Source organism: Nesoenas mayeri (genome assembly GCF_963082525.1).
Source record: "Nesoenas mayeri genome assembly, chromosome: 3".
NCBI classification, from domain to species: Eukaryota; Metazoa; Chordata; class Aves; order Columbiformes; family Columbidae; genus Nesoenas; species Nesoenas mayeri.
In genome coordinates this window covers 72,950,363-72,967,977 of record NC_137544.1, presented here as the reverse complement: position 1 = coordinate 72,967,977, position 17,615 = coordinate 72,950,363, and the positions used below count along the sequence as shown (strand labels likewise).

Below are 17,615 nucleotides of genomic sequence, written 5' to 3'. Positions count from 1 at the left end.
AGCCAAAAACACTAATGTTTTTGCAGCTTTGTATTTTAAGAATAAGCATTTGAATACAAGAAAGAAATGTTTTTTCCTTCTTTAAAAATTTCGCGTTGGTGAATGACTTCCCTTTTTCAGATGTACCACAGAATCCGTCATTCAGAGTGTATTTACCGCGTAACGATGGAAAAGCTATCCTACCACAGTGTCTGTACAGCAGAAGAGTGGCAAAACCTCATGCACTGTACACTGCCTCCACAGATTTATAAAGAAATTGAACTGTAAGTATTTATCTCATATAGCAACAGCTGTATCTCGTATCAGTCTGTGAAAAAAATGTGGAGTTTTTTCCCTAGGTGTAGTAGAGGGTTTTGTAGGAAACACTTTTATTATTGAACCACCTCAAGATTGTTGGGGTTTATCTCTGGCTTTCTCATACTTAATTATACTTAATGAAAATTTATCTGTCAAAAATGTGAAATAATACCTAATCAGAATGGTAGCATTTTCCTCAGGCATAAGCAGCTACAGTAGTTTCTTGAAGCATTGGTTTATATCTAAGGATTGTAGATATGAGCTAGCTTTCTGATAGTCCCAAGTCACCAACAGCTCAGAGGCAGAGAGGAGACTGAGCTGGAACATCAGTAGTTAAGACCACATGCTTTATCACATCCCCTTGTATATGTTTTAGAATATATATTTTAGAATTCAGGTCATTCCTGGGATTTTTTTGATTGTGTGTTTTTTAGTTAAGGTTTTAGGGGTCCGGGGTTGAAGTTTGAGTTTTTCATGTGCGTATTTTGTGCATCTGTGTTTCCTGAAGGAGGGGAAAATGGATACAGATCTGTAAATTTCTGGAAAGAATTCCAAGTTATGAATCTCAGCTGCTAGAGGTTAGAGTTGTGGCCTAAATTTGGAGGAGGACTTCCCATCCAGCCTCTTAGGCCTTCTCCAGAATAATTAAGTTACTTTCAGCTCTTGAGGGACTACTGTGTGCTGAAGATCTACCTCTCTATATATTTTATCAGTCCGTTCCCACTCAATACTAACACTGGGACTCATCTTGATTTTTTCATCACTGTTTCTATCCCAGGACAGTAAATTCTACTTTACTATCCAGGTGCCTAAAATCAAAACTCTGTGACATTGAGTCACAAAATCTAAGTTGTCTTTGTGAACCTCATCTCCAGAGCTCGCTCACTCCTGTTAAGACACTGAGTATTGTAGCTGTGAGCGAGCAAAGCATGCAAACGTATGCTATCAAGCATATGCTTGCAGTTAAAGTTCATTACGTGCTGAAGTGATTTACTTGAAAGCCAGAGTACTAGCAGCTTCCAGGATTACACCCTAATAGAAGCTTATTCTTTGCGATACAGTTTCTTGTGCTTTGTTAGATGACATTATATAAGCCACCTCCTCAGCAGAAATTACTTTTGCTTGCAAAGATGACAGGTTTCATTCTAAATTATATTAACATCATTTAGTTTGAGCAATCTGAATACATTTAACTGTTTTCCAAGCAATTCAGCTACCTTCAGCTCTTGTGCACCTGCTGTGCTGTTCAGTATGCCATGGACACACAAGTGTTTAGCTGGGTTCAATGGAAAGTAAATACAAGACTTGAAACACAGCAGGTGCAGGGAGAGGGGTTAATCAATAATCAAAGGACAACAGTTCTACTGAGTGGGTCCCTAATATTAGGCCTAAATATTGCTATCGGGAGATAAGTCCTCACCTAATGAAACATAAAAATGCAGTTTTGAATGTTTGATTTTTGAAGTTTGGGCTTAATTCCTAATAGCCACTAAAATGTGTTTTTCTTCTGTCAAAATTAGACCACGTCTCACAGAATTTGTGACAGAAATTATTGAAAAAAAAAACCCAACAGTAAATATACTATTAGAAACACCATCTTTACAGTTTATGGGAGCAAAGTCTAGAATATTTGAGGAGTGCCTATAAAGCTCTCATCATCTGTGTAGAACAAATTGCTCTTTACATTACTTAAGAAATGGATTCTGAAATAAATATTTATGTCTGTATTAACTTAACAAAGGCAAAGGCTAACCAATGGCTAACAGTTGGACTTGATGATCATTTCCAGCCTAAATGATTCTGTGATTCTATGAGCATAGTTCCATTTACCTTAGTGGAAATACATTCCCTTACATTGCTGGAAAATAAAACCTGTAAAGTCAATTTTCTATGTATATTCAGAAACAAGTGAATGCTGTTGAGTATACATTACCTAGTTGTTTTCACTTGCTTTTAGTAAGAATGAAAAATTGTTTGCCCTTACTAAGCTTAAATTTTCTTCTTAGATACCACTTTGATATCAGCCCATATGAGGGTGTCTGGCCTGCCATTTTTGTCTACATGGTTCACCAGTCCTGTGGGACAGCGAGGTATGACATATATGATTTATTACTTTAGTTCTACTATTTAAGCGTTTATTTACTAGGAAATTTTGAGATAATTATTTTCTACTTCAAGGTCTTATTTGGAATGTATTTACTGTGTTGGGTATGTACAGAGCTCTAACAAGCAGACTGGATTTCTTGTTTCAGGTTCTTGGTCTTCAGTTAATGAAATTTGGGAACAGCCAGGTTAGAGAACTCATGATATCATCCAAATGATTGTCCTTCCAATATATAGAAGTATTGTTTGGTTCTGAGATGAAATTGCTTTTCAGACAGAAGATGGAGAAGATATTAAAGGCACTCTTGGCAAATAAGGAGAGAAGGTCCATGAATACTGATTTTTCAAATATACAGTTGCTGAAATTAATGTAGTTTATGGTTAAAAGAACCCAAGGTTAAATCTTATCTTGCTAAATAAATGAATTATTGACATCATTGAGCATTAATTATGGAAATTAATGTTTTTCAAATGATATATTTCATTTATTGTCCTTTCTCCTAGTGGCCATTATCATTACTAAGATCAGTAGTCTGTTGGCTAAGTATATCCCATTGCTATAGGAAGGGAGCTGCTCTGAATTATGGAAGAAATCTACAGATGGGCAATTGAAAGGAGAAATATCTCCCTGTAAAAAGACGGAAAATTTGGGAAACATTTGCTGATGACTCTTTTGTCTTATAAAAGTAACTGGATGAACCTCCAGGCCCTCAGAGCATACAGTGAAACCTGAGGGTCTTTCTCATGTCTGACAAGTGGGTCTGTTCTAAATACAGTTCTCTGCTGCTCAGCATGGTTAGCTTGTTTCTGTTCCTGACTGAATGGCTGTGGATGCACGACTGGGGTTCAAATTTTCAACTAGGTCCTGTTCTTTCCCCTCTCTGTCTCCCAGTCTCTTTCTTTCAAGGTGTTAACTTTCATGGGAAAGTGTAGATGCTTACTTGACATTTTGCAAGTGATTCCCAGCTTTCACTTATAAAGTTAAAGAAAATAAAAAGTGAGGAAAGTACTAAAGTACTTCTGAAGGAGACTGTTAGGACTGAACTTGTATCTGTTTTCTGGTAGAACAAAACTTCTCAACCCTCCAAAACAAGTAGAGCTATTTTAAGACTAAAATTTGATTTTAATATGTTGAGGAGTAAGGTTGTGCCTTTAAGTATGCACCTATATAATGTGTAACTGCTCTGTCCAGGAGGATTTTGGAGAAAAATCTGTGATACTCACTACATATTTTGTACTCTCATGAAGAAACAATCTTTTACTGCTTTAATCAAGTATACAAAATACGGCAGTGAAGGAAGTAATAGTATTCTACATTGAAATATCATTGATAATGCTTTCCCTTTGGCTACAGCTTTTCTATCCTGTAGTAACCATTGAGTTGATACTGGATGTAGATGGAAGTGACTGTTGTGATATTCTGAATTATGATGTACTATTTTAAACAGTAGTTCAAACTATTGTTCTAGAGTGGTCTGACTTAACTCTCTAAAATTAAAAAAGAAACCATAAAGCTTTTTTTGAAAGACAGTATGTCTCCATTTTGACTAATGTCAGACTAAGGCTAAGAAGAATAATGACCTCGCTCAGCACACAACCATAGACATGTTTTTCTATGTAACTGACTCTATAGAAGATATATTTACATTTTTACATCTAGATCAGAGCCATTCAGCTTTGTTTCCATAGCCCACATATACTGCAAATCTAGTATTCAGCTTTCCTTTCAAGGGAACATTGTTAGATAAAGTCTGTTAAAGATTATGAAGGGCTCTGGTGCTACAGGATGTGTATTCTCTCAGAGATGCTTTTGATGATCACATAAGCCAAACATAGTAATTACTTTATTACTACTTTCTATTATTACATTAGTGAAAATACTCTTGATCATAATTCATTTTACTTGTCTATAGCAATAGCAAAAAAAAAAAAAAGTCTTTAGCAAATAACCCATAAATCCTATAGGTTTGGGGCATTTTCATGGTTGACTGGCAATTATTTGCCAAAATATTGTTTGGTGAAAAATGAAGAAGTACTGGAATGTGTATTTCTGTTCATTTGGCCAAAGTGTAAAAAAAGTTTTAGTCTTGGAAAAAGTAAAATCTTTACAATGTGAATATGGAGCATCTCAGCTTCTTTTATTCAAAATAATTTCTTCATTTGGTGTTTGACAGAAATTTTAATTTAAACAGGATTATTCCTTGTGTATCATTTGCTTTAAAAAACCCTAATTTTCTGTCTTGATCACAAATGATGTTTTCGAATTGTCCTTTAGATACAGAGTTTCACTATTTGTCAGGTTGAATAGATAATGATATAAAGAAACCACACTTCAAGTTTCTGGGAGCAGGGAAAGTTATGCAATTGTATTGCCTGAGCTGGGTAGCTTGACTTATGTTCCAGAATTTGACAGATTAAACTAAGAGCATTGCCAGGCATCCACGCTCCTCTGTCATTGCCAAAACTTGAACAGCTCGTGTAATCAGTGAGTCATCTGTAGTGAGAGTCAATCCTAGCAAGGAGGGTAAATTCTCATTTCTTGTCTCTGACCAAATAATTTCCTTCTAGCTTTGAACTTGAAAAACTGTGCCGGTTTACTATGTCTGTAAAGAAGAATTATCGCCGTGTGCCCTACCACAACTGGAAGCACGCTGTTACTGTTGTACATTGCATGTATGCCATACTGCAGAACAACCAGCGGCTTTTCACTGATCTAGAGGTAGGTGAGATGATTTTGTTGGTTACTAGACCACATCAGAAGTATCAGCCATCATAGAAGTACATTTTCTGTGCCAGAATTTTGCTGTCAGCTTGGGCTGAGTGTATATAGAGGTCCCTGCAGAGAAATGTAAGTGAATAGGAAGCTCAAGGAAGGAGAATTATTCAGATTCTTAATCCTAGTGTTTCCCTCATATTTTTCGGGTCTGCCCACTGAAGAATCAGTAGCAGATTTGCTACAAGTCCACGTCCACAATTAGAAGTTCTCTGTATCTGCTTATCACCACAGTCTTTATTTTAATTAATTAATTGTCAGATCTGTACTGAGGGAAGAGAAAGCTGTTTAATTTGGAGAAATTTCAGCCAAAACTGTTGGGCTCTTTTAAAGAGACATGATAGGAGAAATCAAGTCTTTGTTCAGTGTATAAGAGAAATATAAAATGTGGTGATATTTCATTTGAAAAGTTCTAGTTTATTCTGCTGTAAAGGAGAGACTTTAAAATTGACATTGAAATAGGCAAGTGGCATTTGACAGGCATATGTTGAAAGCTGGCAAAACTGTACAAGTTTGGGAAAATCACTATTCCTTTAACAACAAACATCTTTAGATTGCAACCTTGGGGAATATTTAAAGTTTTAATAACATTCAGTACTAACCAAGTAGTTAAGCCTCATCTTTTTGGAGACACCAAGTAAGAAAGACGGGGAGAGCAAAAGCGGCAATTGTTAAAGAGGGATGGAAACAGTCTTTGTTCCCTGCCAAACTCCAGCCAGCCTTCTCCTGTTTCAAAGCCTTATCCCAGTCTATATTCCAGCTCTTTCTAGCAGTCTTCTTTCTCGAGACTGGAGATTAATTCAACAAGAATACAGAAAACTGCTGAAGGAAACTTTGGAGAACTAGGATGGGATGGTCTCAGGTGAGGGATGATGATGTGAACTTTGATAGACTTAGAGATGGGAACAGAAGTATGGAACACTGTGAAGGGGACTCTAGTATAGACACAAATAGATCCAGAAGTTGGCAGTGGCTGAAGTGTTGGGATCCAAGTGGGGATGATGGGTACAAGGTCAAGAGCACTAGGATTAGGTGTTGTATAATCCTGAAGGTGAGTGTCACAAGGAAGGAGCCAGGCTCTTCTTGGTGACAACCAATGGGAAGACAAGGGACAATGGATGCAAACGGGAACACAAGAGGTTCCACTTAAGTATGAGAAGAAACTTCTTCTCAGTGAGGGTGCCAGAGCACTGGAACAGGCTGCCCAGGGGGGTTGTGGAGTCTCCTTCTCTGGAGACATTCAAAACCTGCCTGGACACATTCCTGTGTAACCTCATCTAAGTGTTCCTGCTCCGGCAGGGGGATTGGACTAGGTGATCTTTTGAGGTCCCTTCCAGTCCCTAACATTCTGTGATTCTGTGAAGGAATGAGACAAGTATGGTTTACTGGGATGTGGATACTGGGACAAGCTAAGCAAAAATAAACATCTGGTACAAGGGACAGACGGATGGGAATTGTAAGACTGGAAAAAACACAGGTTATGAAAGATGTAACAGGAGAATTAAACCTATGGGGAAAGGACAGAAAAGCTTATGCCTCCTACATCTAACATGTAGCAGAAAGGATTCTGAGATTCATCTTTCTTTTGCTGTCAGTGACTGTTTTTCAAGTCTGTTGGTTACATGTCTTGCCCCTCCTGATAGCAGTGAAAAGGGGACACCAGCTTCCTACAGCTGTTACCATGAGACTTCAAGTTGTGTGTTATGTGCCTAAAGGTTCCAGTTCTGCTGAGGATCTGTGTGGACAAGTGCTGCTGCATCGTCTGTTTTATTAAGTGCTTTTTAAAATGCAAGTCACAAGGTGCAATATTGAAAAGGCATTATTAAAAATAAAAGTGAAGGTCTCAAAATCAAAAATACTATTTGGATTGCTGCAGCCTTCATTCTGCACATTGTGTATGTGCAATAAGTTCTTTAGTTACATTGTTTGCTGTCGTTCCACAGCATCACGTACCTTTTAGTACAGTATACAGGTTGGATGTTCCTCATTTAATAGGTGGTTAATCAGAATTCTTTTTCTGCTTCGTTCTATAGCCTACTGAACAGTCATCAGAACCAACTATAAGGCAGAGCTGTTAAGTCTATAAAGACATTATCATGATACTCCATGCCTACAGTGACTGGTTCGCAAACATTACTGAATGTGTTTTTAAAACACAGCTGCTGCGTGAAAATCTTTTGCAAGCGTTCACATATTTTGTGTGTTGAAAGAGAGAATTCAAGGACTTCATTTCTTCAGGATATTAGGAGTTAATGAAATAGAAAAAATCAGTTACTGTCTGTCTTTGCAGTTGATGTTGTCCAGCATTTCTGTGGCTCGCATCAGTGGGTTCCTAGGAAGAGTTTTGCCTGGGAGACTTGGTCAGTGACTTTGAGGAGTGTTGGAGAGGCAGGGTTAGCATCGGGCTACCTTGACCATCTTTTATATTTCCTCTCCTTCAATAACTGCAATTTTTAATTTTTTAATAAACATGATAATGAATCAGGGGATGACCAGATTATCTGTTTATAAGTGAGATTTCTTCCTGAAGCAGATTTCACCTAATAGCATGTGATTGTGCAACGTTTTCTTAATTCATAATATGTAAAATGTTTGAGCTACAATTGGACCAAGAATTTTAATTCAGCGTGTACTCACTATCATGCTTCTCACAATTTTAAGGACTTTCTCTATGTGCTTTTTGAAGGCACTGTAAGCATAATGCGACTTTTACAGTACTATGGGAAGAGAGTGACATCTAGGGGCAGGAAATACATTTTACTTTTAATGCTTATCTCAATTTTTTTGTAGCGAAAAGGTCTTTTGGTTGCATGTTTGTGTCATGACCTGGATCACAGAGGTTACAGTAACAGCTATCTTCAGAAGTTTGATCACCCCTTAGCTGCTCTCTATTCCACATCAACAATGGAACAGCACCACTTCTCGCAGACTGTGTCCATCCTGCAGGTAGGATTATTGAAATGTATCTTCTGTGCAGAAGAGTCCAGTGATGGAAACAGGAGTCACATCATTACCCAGTAGCTATTCTGAAGCATGCTTAATTTAATTTCTGGATTGTAGTGCTCATTCAGAAGTGTGGAAGATTTATTACAGCAAGCTGGGTTCCACAATTAGCAACCAAAGCATAGTGCAAAACATAGTATTCGCAAAACTTTGATATTTTAAAAAATATTGTGTATTCAGAGGTCTTTGCTTACGGCCTTCCTTTGGAGCTTTTAGCTTCTGGGTCAACAGGGCTTCTTAGAAAATAAAAAAGCAGTTTCTCAGATATTTCCAGCATAATAACCTTCAACAAAATCTTCATCCATTCTGAAATTCTCAATAAAATCTCAAGTACAGGCAAAACTTTTTATGGGAAGCTTGAAAAACGTGCTGTAATAAATTCTGTGAACGGTAACTATGTGGCATGAAGAAGGAAATGTTAATTTTGCACGCATGAAAAGTTTAAATTTGTTTCATAATGTTATCATGTGCTTTTTTATTATTTAGCAATTTGAAATAACAAAACATAAGAAAGATACTATTCTGTTAAAGAGAGTTCTTATTATGAGGTAATGTGTCTGTATGTTTAATGAATAGAAAACTACAGGAAAACATGCAAGACACATTTTTGGAAATCCTAGTATGCTACTGACACAGATATTTTCTCAGCAATGAAAGTTTTTTTAATGCTCTATTAGAAGAGTGAGAACTCTCACCTATGAACCCCTGCCAGTCCAAAACATACTTGTGCTCACTGGTTTTAATTTGCCATGCACACATTCGATGCACAGCCTTGCCGTGCTACTGTGCCAATAATTTATATTAAACCTTTCCTTCTGGTTTTTCAGGGGGAAGATAGTTCTTTTCTTAAATAATTAATCACCTTTTAGGAAAAATACATGTTCTCTTGTATTCAGAAGCACATCTTGTGATTATAGTTTTAGGTATTATATGCATTTCATCAGCAAACAGAAGCTTTATCTCTGAATAATCCTCCATGTAGGAGGTTGTAATTGAATCTTTCAGTGGTGATATGGCATTAGATTTGTAGTGTTCATCCTTCATGTGAGTTTGTGCACAGTGAGCAAGTTGCTCAGTCATTCACACTTCTCTGTCCCACTATTGCTACATGAAGCAGACTTCAGTCATTCTTCAAAAACCATTTTGCATTTTTCCTTCAGAAATGTTGTAGTCAGTGAAAGTCCCATTTGCTCAAGGTAGGGAAACCTTTTGCTTCTCTGCTGTCTTCTGGCCTTGGCCATTGGCGTGAGCAAGGAGAGAGGAGAGAGAGGGATGGGTGGGTCAGGGCTGTATGCCCAGGGGTGGTCATTAGCAGCCAAGGCAGGTTAGAGCAGCCTGTTGGACTTGCTATTTTTCATTTCAATCAAGAAGCCTTACTGAATTCCTGGACTGTTACCAAAACAAACAAAAACCTCTGAACAACATTCCCCACCCAAAAAACCAAAACAAAACAACAAAACAAAGCAAACAAAAAACCACCAAACAAACAACACCAAACAACCCACAAACAATACCCACCAAACCCTTTAGGGTTTATTTCAGTGAATTTTAATTTTATTTTAGTAACCTGCAGTACTTTTATTGGCTGCTTTGCTCACCAACCTGCAGTTCTAGTATGCATCAGACTTACAAACAAGGAGGATTCCGTTCACTAGCTTTGCTCAGCAGGGAAAGAACAAAATTTTAGGATCTGTACATCATATGTACTTCTCAAAACCCTAACTGATATGGCAGCTTCTGTCAATACTTAAAGGAATCAGTTTTTTTCCTATCAGTATGAACAGAAACTGTCACAGTGGTCTTCTTGATAGTGCAGCTTCTGAAGCCTAAAGGTGATGTCTCCAAATCTAGAATAATTTAAGTATTAGGACAAATAGCATGTTCTTATGGACTAAGCAGCGAATTTGGGGAGGAAAGGGTTCCCAAAACCCTAAATCATGAAAATTAGTAGTAGAAGTTTCCTGGGCCCAAAGTATTGATGATGGGTTAAAATGTTCTGAACTTCTTTTTATTTTTTTTTTTTAAATCATGTTCTATGACTTAGGAGACTGTCAAAGGAAAGTTGAGACGTAGAAGGATTGTGTTTTCTATTCATTATTCACAATGAATCTACTTGTCCAAGTAAAAATGTTGGAAAATGACATTTATGTTCCGGATGGGGAGAGAAACCAAGCCTATTTGTACCACAGAGGATTTATTTTGAAAAAAAAAAAAAAAGTAAATTCTTGACAAATATCAGGGAATCTTTTGATGAGCTTCAGCTGAAATGCCAATTAAATGTCAAAACACATCTGCATTTGACATATTAATAATATTTTCTATTTGTGAATGTGCACACCTTGACATGACTGGTTCATTCTTTCTTATTTTTCTCTGTTTCCTCTCAACAGTAGGAATAATTTTGATAAGTTGTTTTCCAAATCTTAGAGACAGTGAATAGTGCTGACTTATCAAAATGTGATATAGCTTCATGAATGATCACAGTACATGGATATTGTCAATTAAATGTGCAACAATACATAGTGGCAATTGAAAAGGCATGACAGTGGCATGTTCCCAGAACCTCCATAGTGGAAACCATTTTATTTATTTTATGAGCCAGTCAAGTCATGGTTGAACAAAGCAGCTTTTTCCCCTAAATGTTCATATGCATTAAACTATTGTAATTAACTTTACTTCTATAGAGAAAGTTGTATCAGTAAGTACTGCATTTTCAGACAAATTCCATTTGAAACACTATGAAACCAAAATTATTTTAGTCTTTAAGCTGGATATTTCCTTATCCATATTTCTGTGTTACCAGTATCAAAATGGTACTTCAGAGTGAATCAGATACTCAGTTGACCAGCTTGGCGATGCAGTACTCAGGATCAGGATTGAATCACAAATTCTCAAGCTAACGCTCTCTGGAAGTGCTGTGCCTTCAGCTCTGATTTATAAGCACTACAAAAGCTAGCATTTTTCTCTATTAATACCTTTAGGCTTCAGAAGCAGCAGTCCCAAAACCAAGTCAGTGGCTTAGTCATAGGTTTCATGACAGTATTTAAAAAGGAAAGATAAAAATGGGAATTTCAGGCTGTCAACATTTGATTTTGCAACAAAAATTGTCGTTGGGCTGTAAAATCGTTTTAACCTGTCTGGTGAAGTAAAGACTGAAATCATCTCAGAATTAGAGCTTGTGCTTTTTATTGGATTTTTACTTTTTCATAGCTGGAAGGGCACAATATCTTCTCCAATCTGAGCTCCAGTGAATATGAGCAAGTACTTGAGATCATCCGGAAAGCCATCATTGCTACAGACCTGGCCCTGTATTTTGGAAACAGGAAACAGCTTGAAGAGCTGCATCAGACAGGAGCATTAAACCTTAAGAATCAAGCACACAGGTAAAAAGCAGCAAACTGGTGTTAGTTCTGTGTACACAGTAATTTTCTTACATATGAGGTTTCTAAGACTAACTCTGTGTAAAATTCCAAGTATGTAGCAATAATTTACATATTTGCATGTCACCGCCTTTAGATGTCATCTGCACATTTCAGTGACAGACCATCTGCAGAGGAAAGTTAGAGCACATGGAGTTAGGAGGTGGGGAAAAAAGTATAGCTCAATAATTTAGTCAGTATTTCTGTTATTCTGTCAACATGCTTTCTTGGAAAGAATTCTGGTCAGATCTGAACCTTTGTGAATTAAGATGGCTCTAAGTTTTAAAAATAGACAACATGTGCGTATATTCATAAATACGTGAATTTCTTTGTCCGCATAAGCAAAACATAATGCACCCTGGATGAGAGATGTCTCTCATAACAGGCTTCATTAAAATGCCCATGAAGCCTTTCAGAGTTTCTTTACTGGGAAGTGGATTCTGTCATTAATGGTGGAAAAATTAGAGAGGTAATATAGGAAAATATTGAGTCATGATTCTGATTTGTTTTCAAAAAGAACTTTTGTAACTTAGGTCTTCTTTCTGAAGAGTTTTACAGGGTTTTGCCAGTAGTTTTGAATTACAGCACTGTAGGAAGGGCAGTTTTTAAACGTTTATTTCCCTGTTTGGAACTAAAGACTTGAATATACTTGGGCATCTTGAAAAGACGAAGTAGCTTCTGATAATCTCAGAATGAAATTTATCCGAAATAGGATATTCAATAGTACACAACAGTTTACTTATGTGATTGAATATTCTATTATGTTTATATTATTTTTTTTCTTACCTGCCCTTCAGAGCATTTTTAGTGCACTGCCATGTTGCCCAAAGACAGAACATCAGTTTGTGATGTGGCTGAAGAACTCGAGAGTTCTAGATGGTATCTGTGCATGCAATGGAATACCAAATTTGGCACTTACATGGCTGATGAATCCTCTTTCTTAAATCAGGAGATTTGCCATTTATCTACTGATTATGTTGTGTATTTGTGTATTTTCCCTGGTATATTTGTCTGTTGGTACAGTTTTAATGGCTGCCATCACACTGCATGCAAGTTAGCAAGTTGTGTGCTTTTTTCATGGAATAGGCATTATTCAACAAAGATGCAAATATCCTGAAGTGTCATCTTAAAGTTATCCATTGGGTGGAAAACACACAAATCCATTATTTAATTTGACCGTTTTCTTTATAAGACTTAGACTCATAAACCATAGGTTTTGGTGGTATGCTAGAAAACTGTTTAAATAAGATTTTTTTGTGTGTGCCTTGTTCTAATAATGATTATAATTACTGAACAGTATCAGTAGGATTCTGTGAACTTGTTCGTCAGTGTACAGGACAGCGTTACATGTAGGATTCTTGTTCTGTCAGGGTTAGAATTAATTTCAACAAAGCAATGACCTAGTACCTTGAGATAGACTCAGTACTAGTTTTTCCTCTTCTTGGAGCATGTGTTACTCCCTCTTCAAAGAACAGAAAGAAATGCAGCAGGAGGATGTGCCATCTTTCTTTTACAGACTTGTACTGTATTTTCAGAAAATTAAGGAAGGGGTATGCAAGCCAGGCATTCTTGTCTAGTTTTCTGTTAGTTTGATTGTCCAGAGGATAGCCGATGAACTTTTGTTGTAAACAATGCATGGAATATTACAGAGACTATAATATACAATTTGTGTGATGCCTTATCAATGAGGAAGAAGCAAGCAGGGTGGGAGAAATTTTGTAGTATTTATACTTTACTTCTGATTGAACTGAGGAAGGGCAAATAAAAACATCACAGTGTGATCATCGATTTTTTTACCCAACTTACAATTTAATGGTTTTTTTTTTAGAGATAGAGTGATTGGTCTGATGATGACAGCTTGTGATTTATGTTCCGTAACAAAATTGTGGCCAGTTACCAGACTGACGGCTAATGATATATACGCGGAGTTCTGGGCTGAGGTACGCACATTTCTTTTATTTACTCTCTTTTCTTTATAAGTATCCAGGAAGAAAAAAAACGACCACAAGTATTTTTAATTTGATATCTTGATGTCTTTGTTTTAAAGAGATTTCAGTGGTGTGTGCATATGTTTGGTTGTTTACTCTGAAGCTATTTGAGGAGCTAAGTTAGCTTCCTAATTTTCAGGCAGCATTTACTCTCTTTGTTAAAGATGACTTTAGAAAACGTGTCCTAACATAAAGTGACCAAGCAGCAGAACACTGAAGAAAATCTCCACGTCAGCTGCCTTCTAACAGACATATAAAGCTAGAGTATGAGTCCAGGAAATGCTAAAGTATATATGTTAAAAAATTTTTGAGATCTGACCATTTGAATGTTGTGAACCAGCTCAGTGACTGGGTCTCAGAGACAAATTTTTTTTTTAACATGCTGAAAGTTACTCCGCATTTATTGAAAATTGAAACAAGGCATTGAACTGTGCTAATGTTCATGTTCATAAATAAAGATGCAATCTCTCACGTCTTACACTGAAGAGTAAATGTTCTAATAATTTAATTTTTAAAGTGTGACTGTTTAGGGATATGAAGAATAAATTCTTAGGGCATTGCATAGAGTTGAATTATGCAGTTTTAGAAGATAACCTTGTATTTTCACAACTACTCTTGCACATGTGTATCATAAAGTGTTGTTCCCTGTTATGTGCCCTGTGGAAGCTTGCAGAGTTTGGTGGGCTTATTTCTGTTTTACACTGGTGTAAAATGGAAATCAGGCCCACAGAGTTGATAAAGTGTGCATATAGTGTGGAGATTGTCTTGCCTGTTGCATGTTCATCATGAAATTCAAGATGTGCATGGCTTGTGGGTGTTTTTTGTGTTTACGTGTTCTCATTCTCTTAATTCTGAACTGCTCAGTTTACAATAAAATATTTGAAAAATGCAGGCTATATAAGCTCTAAGATCTAGTTCAGTACTCTCTAAAATGTCAGCACTGGAAAGGAAGTTCTTATGAGTGATATAATGGAGGTACAATGTTGACATGCCTTACTCATTTACATACTCAACATTTTTGCTTTCACGTAAAAAGACTTTTTGATGCAAATCTCGTTAACTCAGTGGAAAAGGAAGGATCACAATGAATTTTCCTACTCAACAATAATAAAGATGTAACTATAGACGTAATGGAGCCTGCCAAGACTTTAACCTGTTTTGTAATCCAAGGATGAAAAAATAAAAGGTGGATCTTGTTACGGTGTTACTTCATGGAGCAAATGTAAATAAGTAGTTATTGACAGAAATTGGATTCTGTAATTGGTGTTCTGCTGAATCCTCTTTAAGAAGAGGTTTAATTTATATGTGGCAGAAGTTGGATATGTTGTGATCCAGTCAGAATGACTGACAAGTCCAGCCAGAGGTCTAAACACTTCTGGAAACTGGAAAGCTGGAGACAGGTGTGGAGAAAATCCTGAGAAAGCTAAACCAACAGAAGGTTTAGATTTGTGTTTCACTGCAGAATTTTTTACTTAATTGGGAATAAGGTAAACTCTAAAAAAAGTATATTTGACTAAATTGAGTTGTTATGTTATAGTTCTAAAAGTCAGATAGAATGTGGTTTCTAATTACTACTTGAGTTCATAGTCTTAGTATGTTGAATGATTTAATCAAAACATTATTATAATATTTCTTCTTTGTGTTATTATTAACTAAAACAACAACTGCAGAAGAGGTCGCAACAATTTTGTGGTATGTCACACTGATATTTTTTCATTGAATGAAGCCCAGTATAGCTAATTTTTTAAGCGAAGACTTACCTTGATATCACTTCAGCATGAAGCTTTCCCACAGTGCTACACCTCAAGCGAAATGATAAATTTGCTGATCAGTTATATAGGGTTACAAGCTTGTGTAAGATTTGTCTGCTGTGACTGTTTCGTGAGATATGAGACAACTAGGCAGTTGTAAACCCTTTCTGCCATATTTTTTTAGGATACTTATTATATTTATCATACTGTAAGTATGATACAAATTTCTTTGATTAAAACTTTAACTTTCTGGTCACAATCATAACTATGAGTATAAAAGCAGTATTTTTACAGCAGTGTATCATTTATATGCTGAGACATACTGATCACAAGAAAACACTTGTGTTTCTAGTGCGTGCCTTTCATTTAAACATGTTTTTACTGTGAGGGTGGTCAACCAGTGGCACAGGTTGCCCAGAGAGGTTGTGGAGTCTCTGTCATTATAGATATTCCATACTGGACTGGATACAGTCCTGGACCACCTGCTCTAGCTGGTCCTGTTGGGATAGGTCTGTGGGATGTATTGGGTGATCCCAAGAGGTCCCTTCCAACCCAAACCGTTCTGTGATTCTGTGATACCTTTTTCTTTCAAGGTGAAATGGTGAACATAAATCTGGGCTTTATTCAGTTTTGGCATAATCAGTCAGAGGCCAGACAGCTTCCTCAAAACTCTGACTCCAAGTGTTTCTCAGGCACTTGATATTCTATTAATCAAAGAGCTTAAAATCATAAGATGCTAAGTGGTTTAATGTTGAGGTTACCACTGTGGTAGCTTCAGACAGTCCTGGATCAATCAATTGCAGTACTTCAAGCAAATGGAAAAAAAAAAATCAAATATTTACTGGGGATATATAAAACAAAAAATTGCCTACAGTTCCTAAATAACAATCTGCTGAATTTCTGTGCTTGGAATTGCTATAGGCATCTTTTTTATCATCTGAGAAAGGAGGCATTTTCTTTTGTTTCTTTCAACACTAAAATGTCTAACAGAGACTAGATTTGATGATTCTAGCCTCTCTACTTGGAGAAAGCTGTGATATGAGAGAATAGTGCAGACATCAATTCAAAACCAGCTTCTTGATTATACCTCTTGTTGATTGAGCAGAATCATAGTTAGTAGGTGATGTTGAGGCCAAATATGCAAGAGGGAATTGACTTCCAGAAGCCCCCATCTTTTCTACACTCAAGGTAGTTGAAAGGCAGTCAGATACTCTGGTCAGACCAGAATCAATTTATTAAATTGCAAACTTCTCTTCAAGTAAAGGTGCAAAAGTCCTTCCTTTGAAGGGTATGTGGACATGTGAAACATGGCTTGATAAAATCTTACAGGAAGGGTCTAGTAAATTGTCTCTAGGAGACGCCTTCACTAACTGTAGCAGAAACATAGAACACAGATTTAGGGAACATTCCAGTTTTCAGATAGCTGAACCTCTGTAAGCTGAACTCACATTAAAGGACACAGATAAGCAAATGTTTTATGAGCAGTTATCCTGCATAAACATTTGCCCTAACTCAGGTGTCTGGGATGGAGTTAACTTTCCCCATGGCAGCCCTCACAGTGTTGGCATTGGCTCTATCAGACACAGGAGGAGGCTTCTGGCATCTTCTCACAGAAGTCACGCCTGTAGACCCCGGCTACCTAAACCTTGCCACACAAACCCAAAACATAAGGTTATAGCAGTTTGAAGATCACATTGACTTTGGAATCTCAGACACAAGCGGAAGCCAAAAGCAAGCATTTCTACAATTGTAGTTGCCATTATAACCTCAAGATTAAACATCTGTGGTGTTTTGATAATGCAGTTGAGGCATAAGGCTATTGGAAAACTTCCATTTGTTACAGAAATTAGCCATCTACCTATGGAATTTAAGGAGGAATTATGTTCAGGCCCAGTATAATGCTAGGAAATATGTTTTGGCTGCTATGCTGGTAATGGGCGAAATACAAGGAGCCGGTTTTCTCTTGTACATTACATATATCTGGTCTTTGGATATACTGCATCTTTCCTAGTATTCCTCTAATGAATGTAGAGAGATAACCTACTTAAGAAGGCTGTTTGACAGCTTCTTCAAAGCAGCATGGTCAAAAAGATCAGGTTGTTGACAAAGAAGGCACATTGTAAATTAATTTATTTTACTCAGCTTTTCCTTGGATGGATGAGTGGCGTTATACTGGTCATTGTATTATAGTGCTTTAAATAGGTAATGTTTTGAAAGATGAGACTAACTGTAAGTAGAACAGAATAGAAGGGACTGATTTCTTTGGTTTTCTTCTTCCAGT

The 17,615-nt window shown here is 36.8% G+C and overlaps 1 protein-coding gene across 1 annotated transcript in view; it reads left to right on the top strand.

Annotated features, from left to right (window-relative positions):
* PDE10A (phosphodiesterase 10A) overlaps nt 1-17,615 on the top strand; it is a gene marked incomplete at both ends in the record, with an annotated part of 183,429 nt that overhangs the window by 153,222 nt on the left and 12,592 nt on the right. The window contains 6 exons of the mRNA XM_080341577.1: nt 121-263; nt 2,304-2,387; nt 4,969-5,119; nt 7,964-8,119; nt 11,387-11,559; nt 13,424-13,535. Coding sequence (XP_080197703.1) covers nt 121-263; nt 2,304-2,387; nt 4,969-5,119; nt 7,964-8,119; nt 11,387-11,559; nt 13,424-13,535 — 819 coding nt within the window. The remainder of the gene's footprint in view (nt 1-120; nt 264-2,303; nt 2,388-4,968; nt 5,120-7,963; nt 8,120-11,386; nt 11,560-13,423; nt 13,536-17,615) is intronic.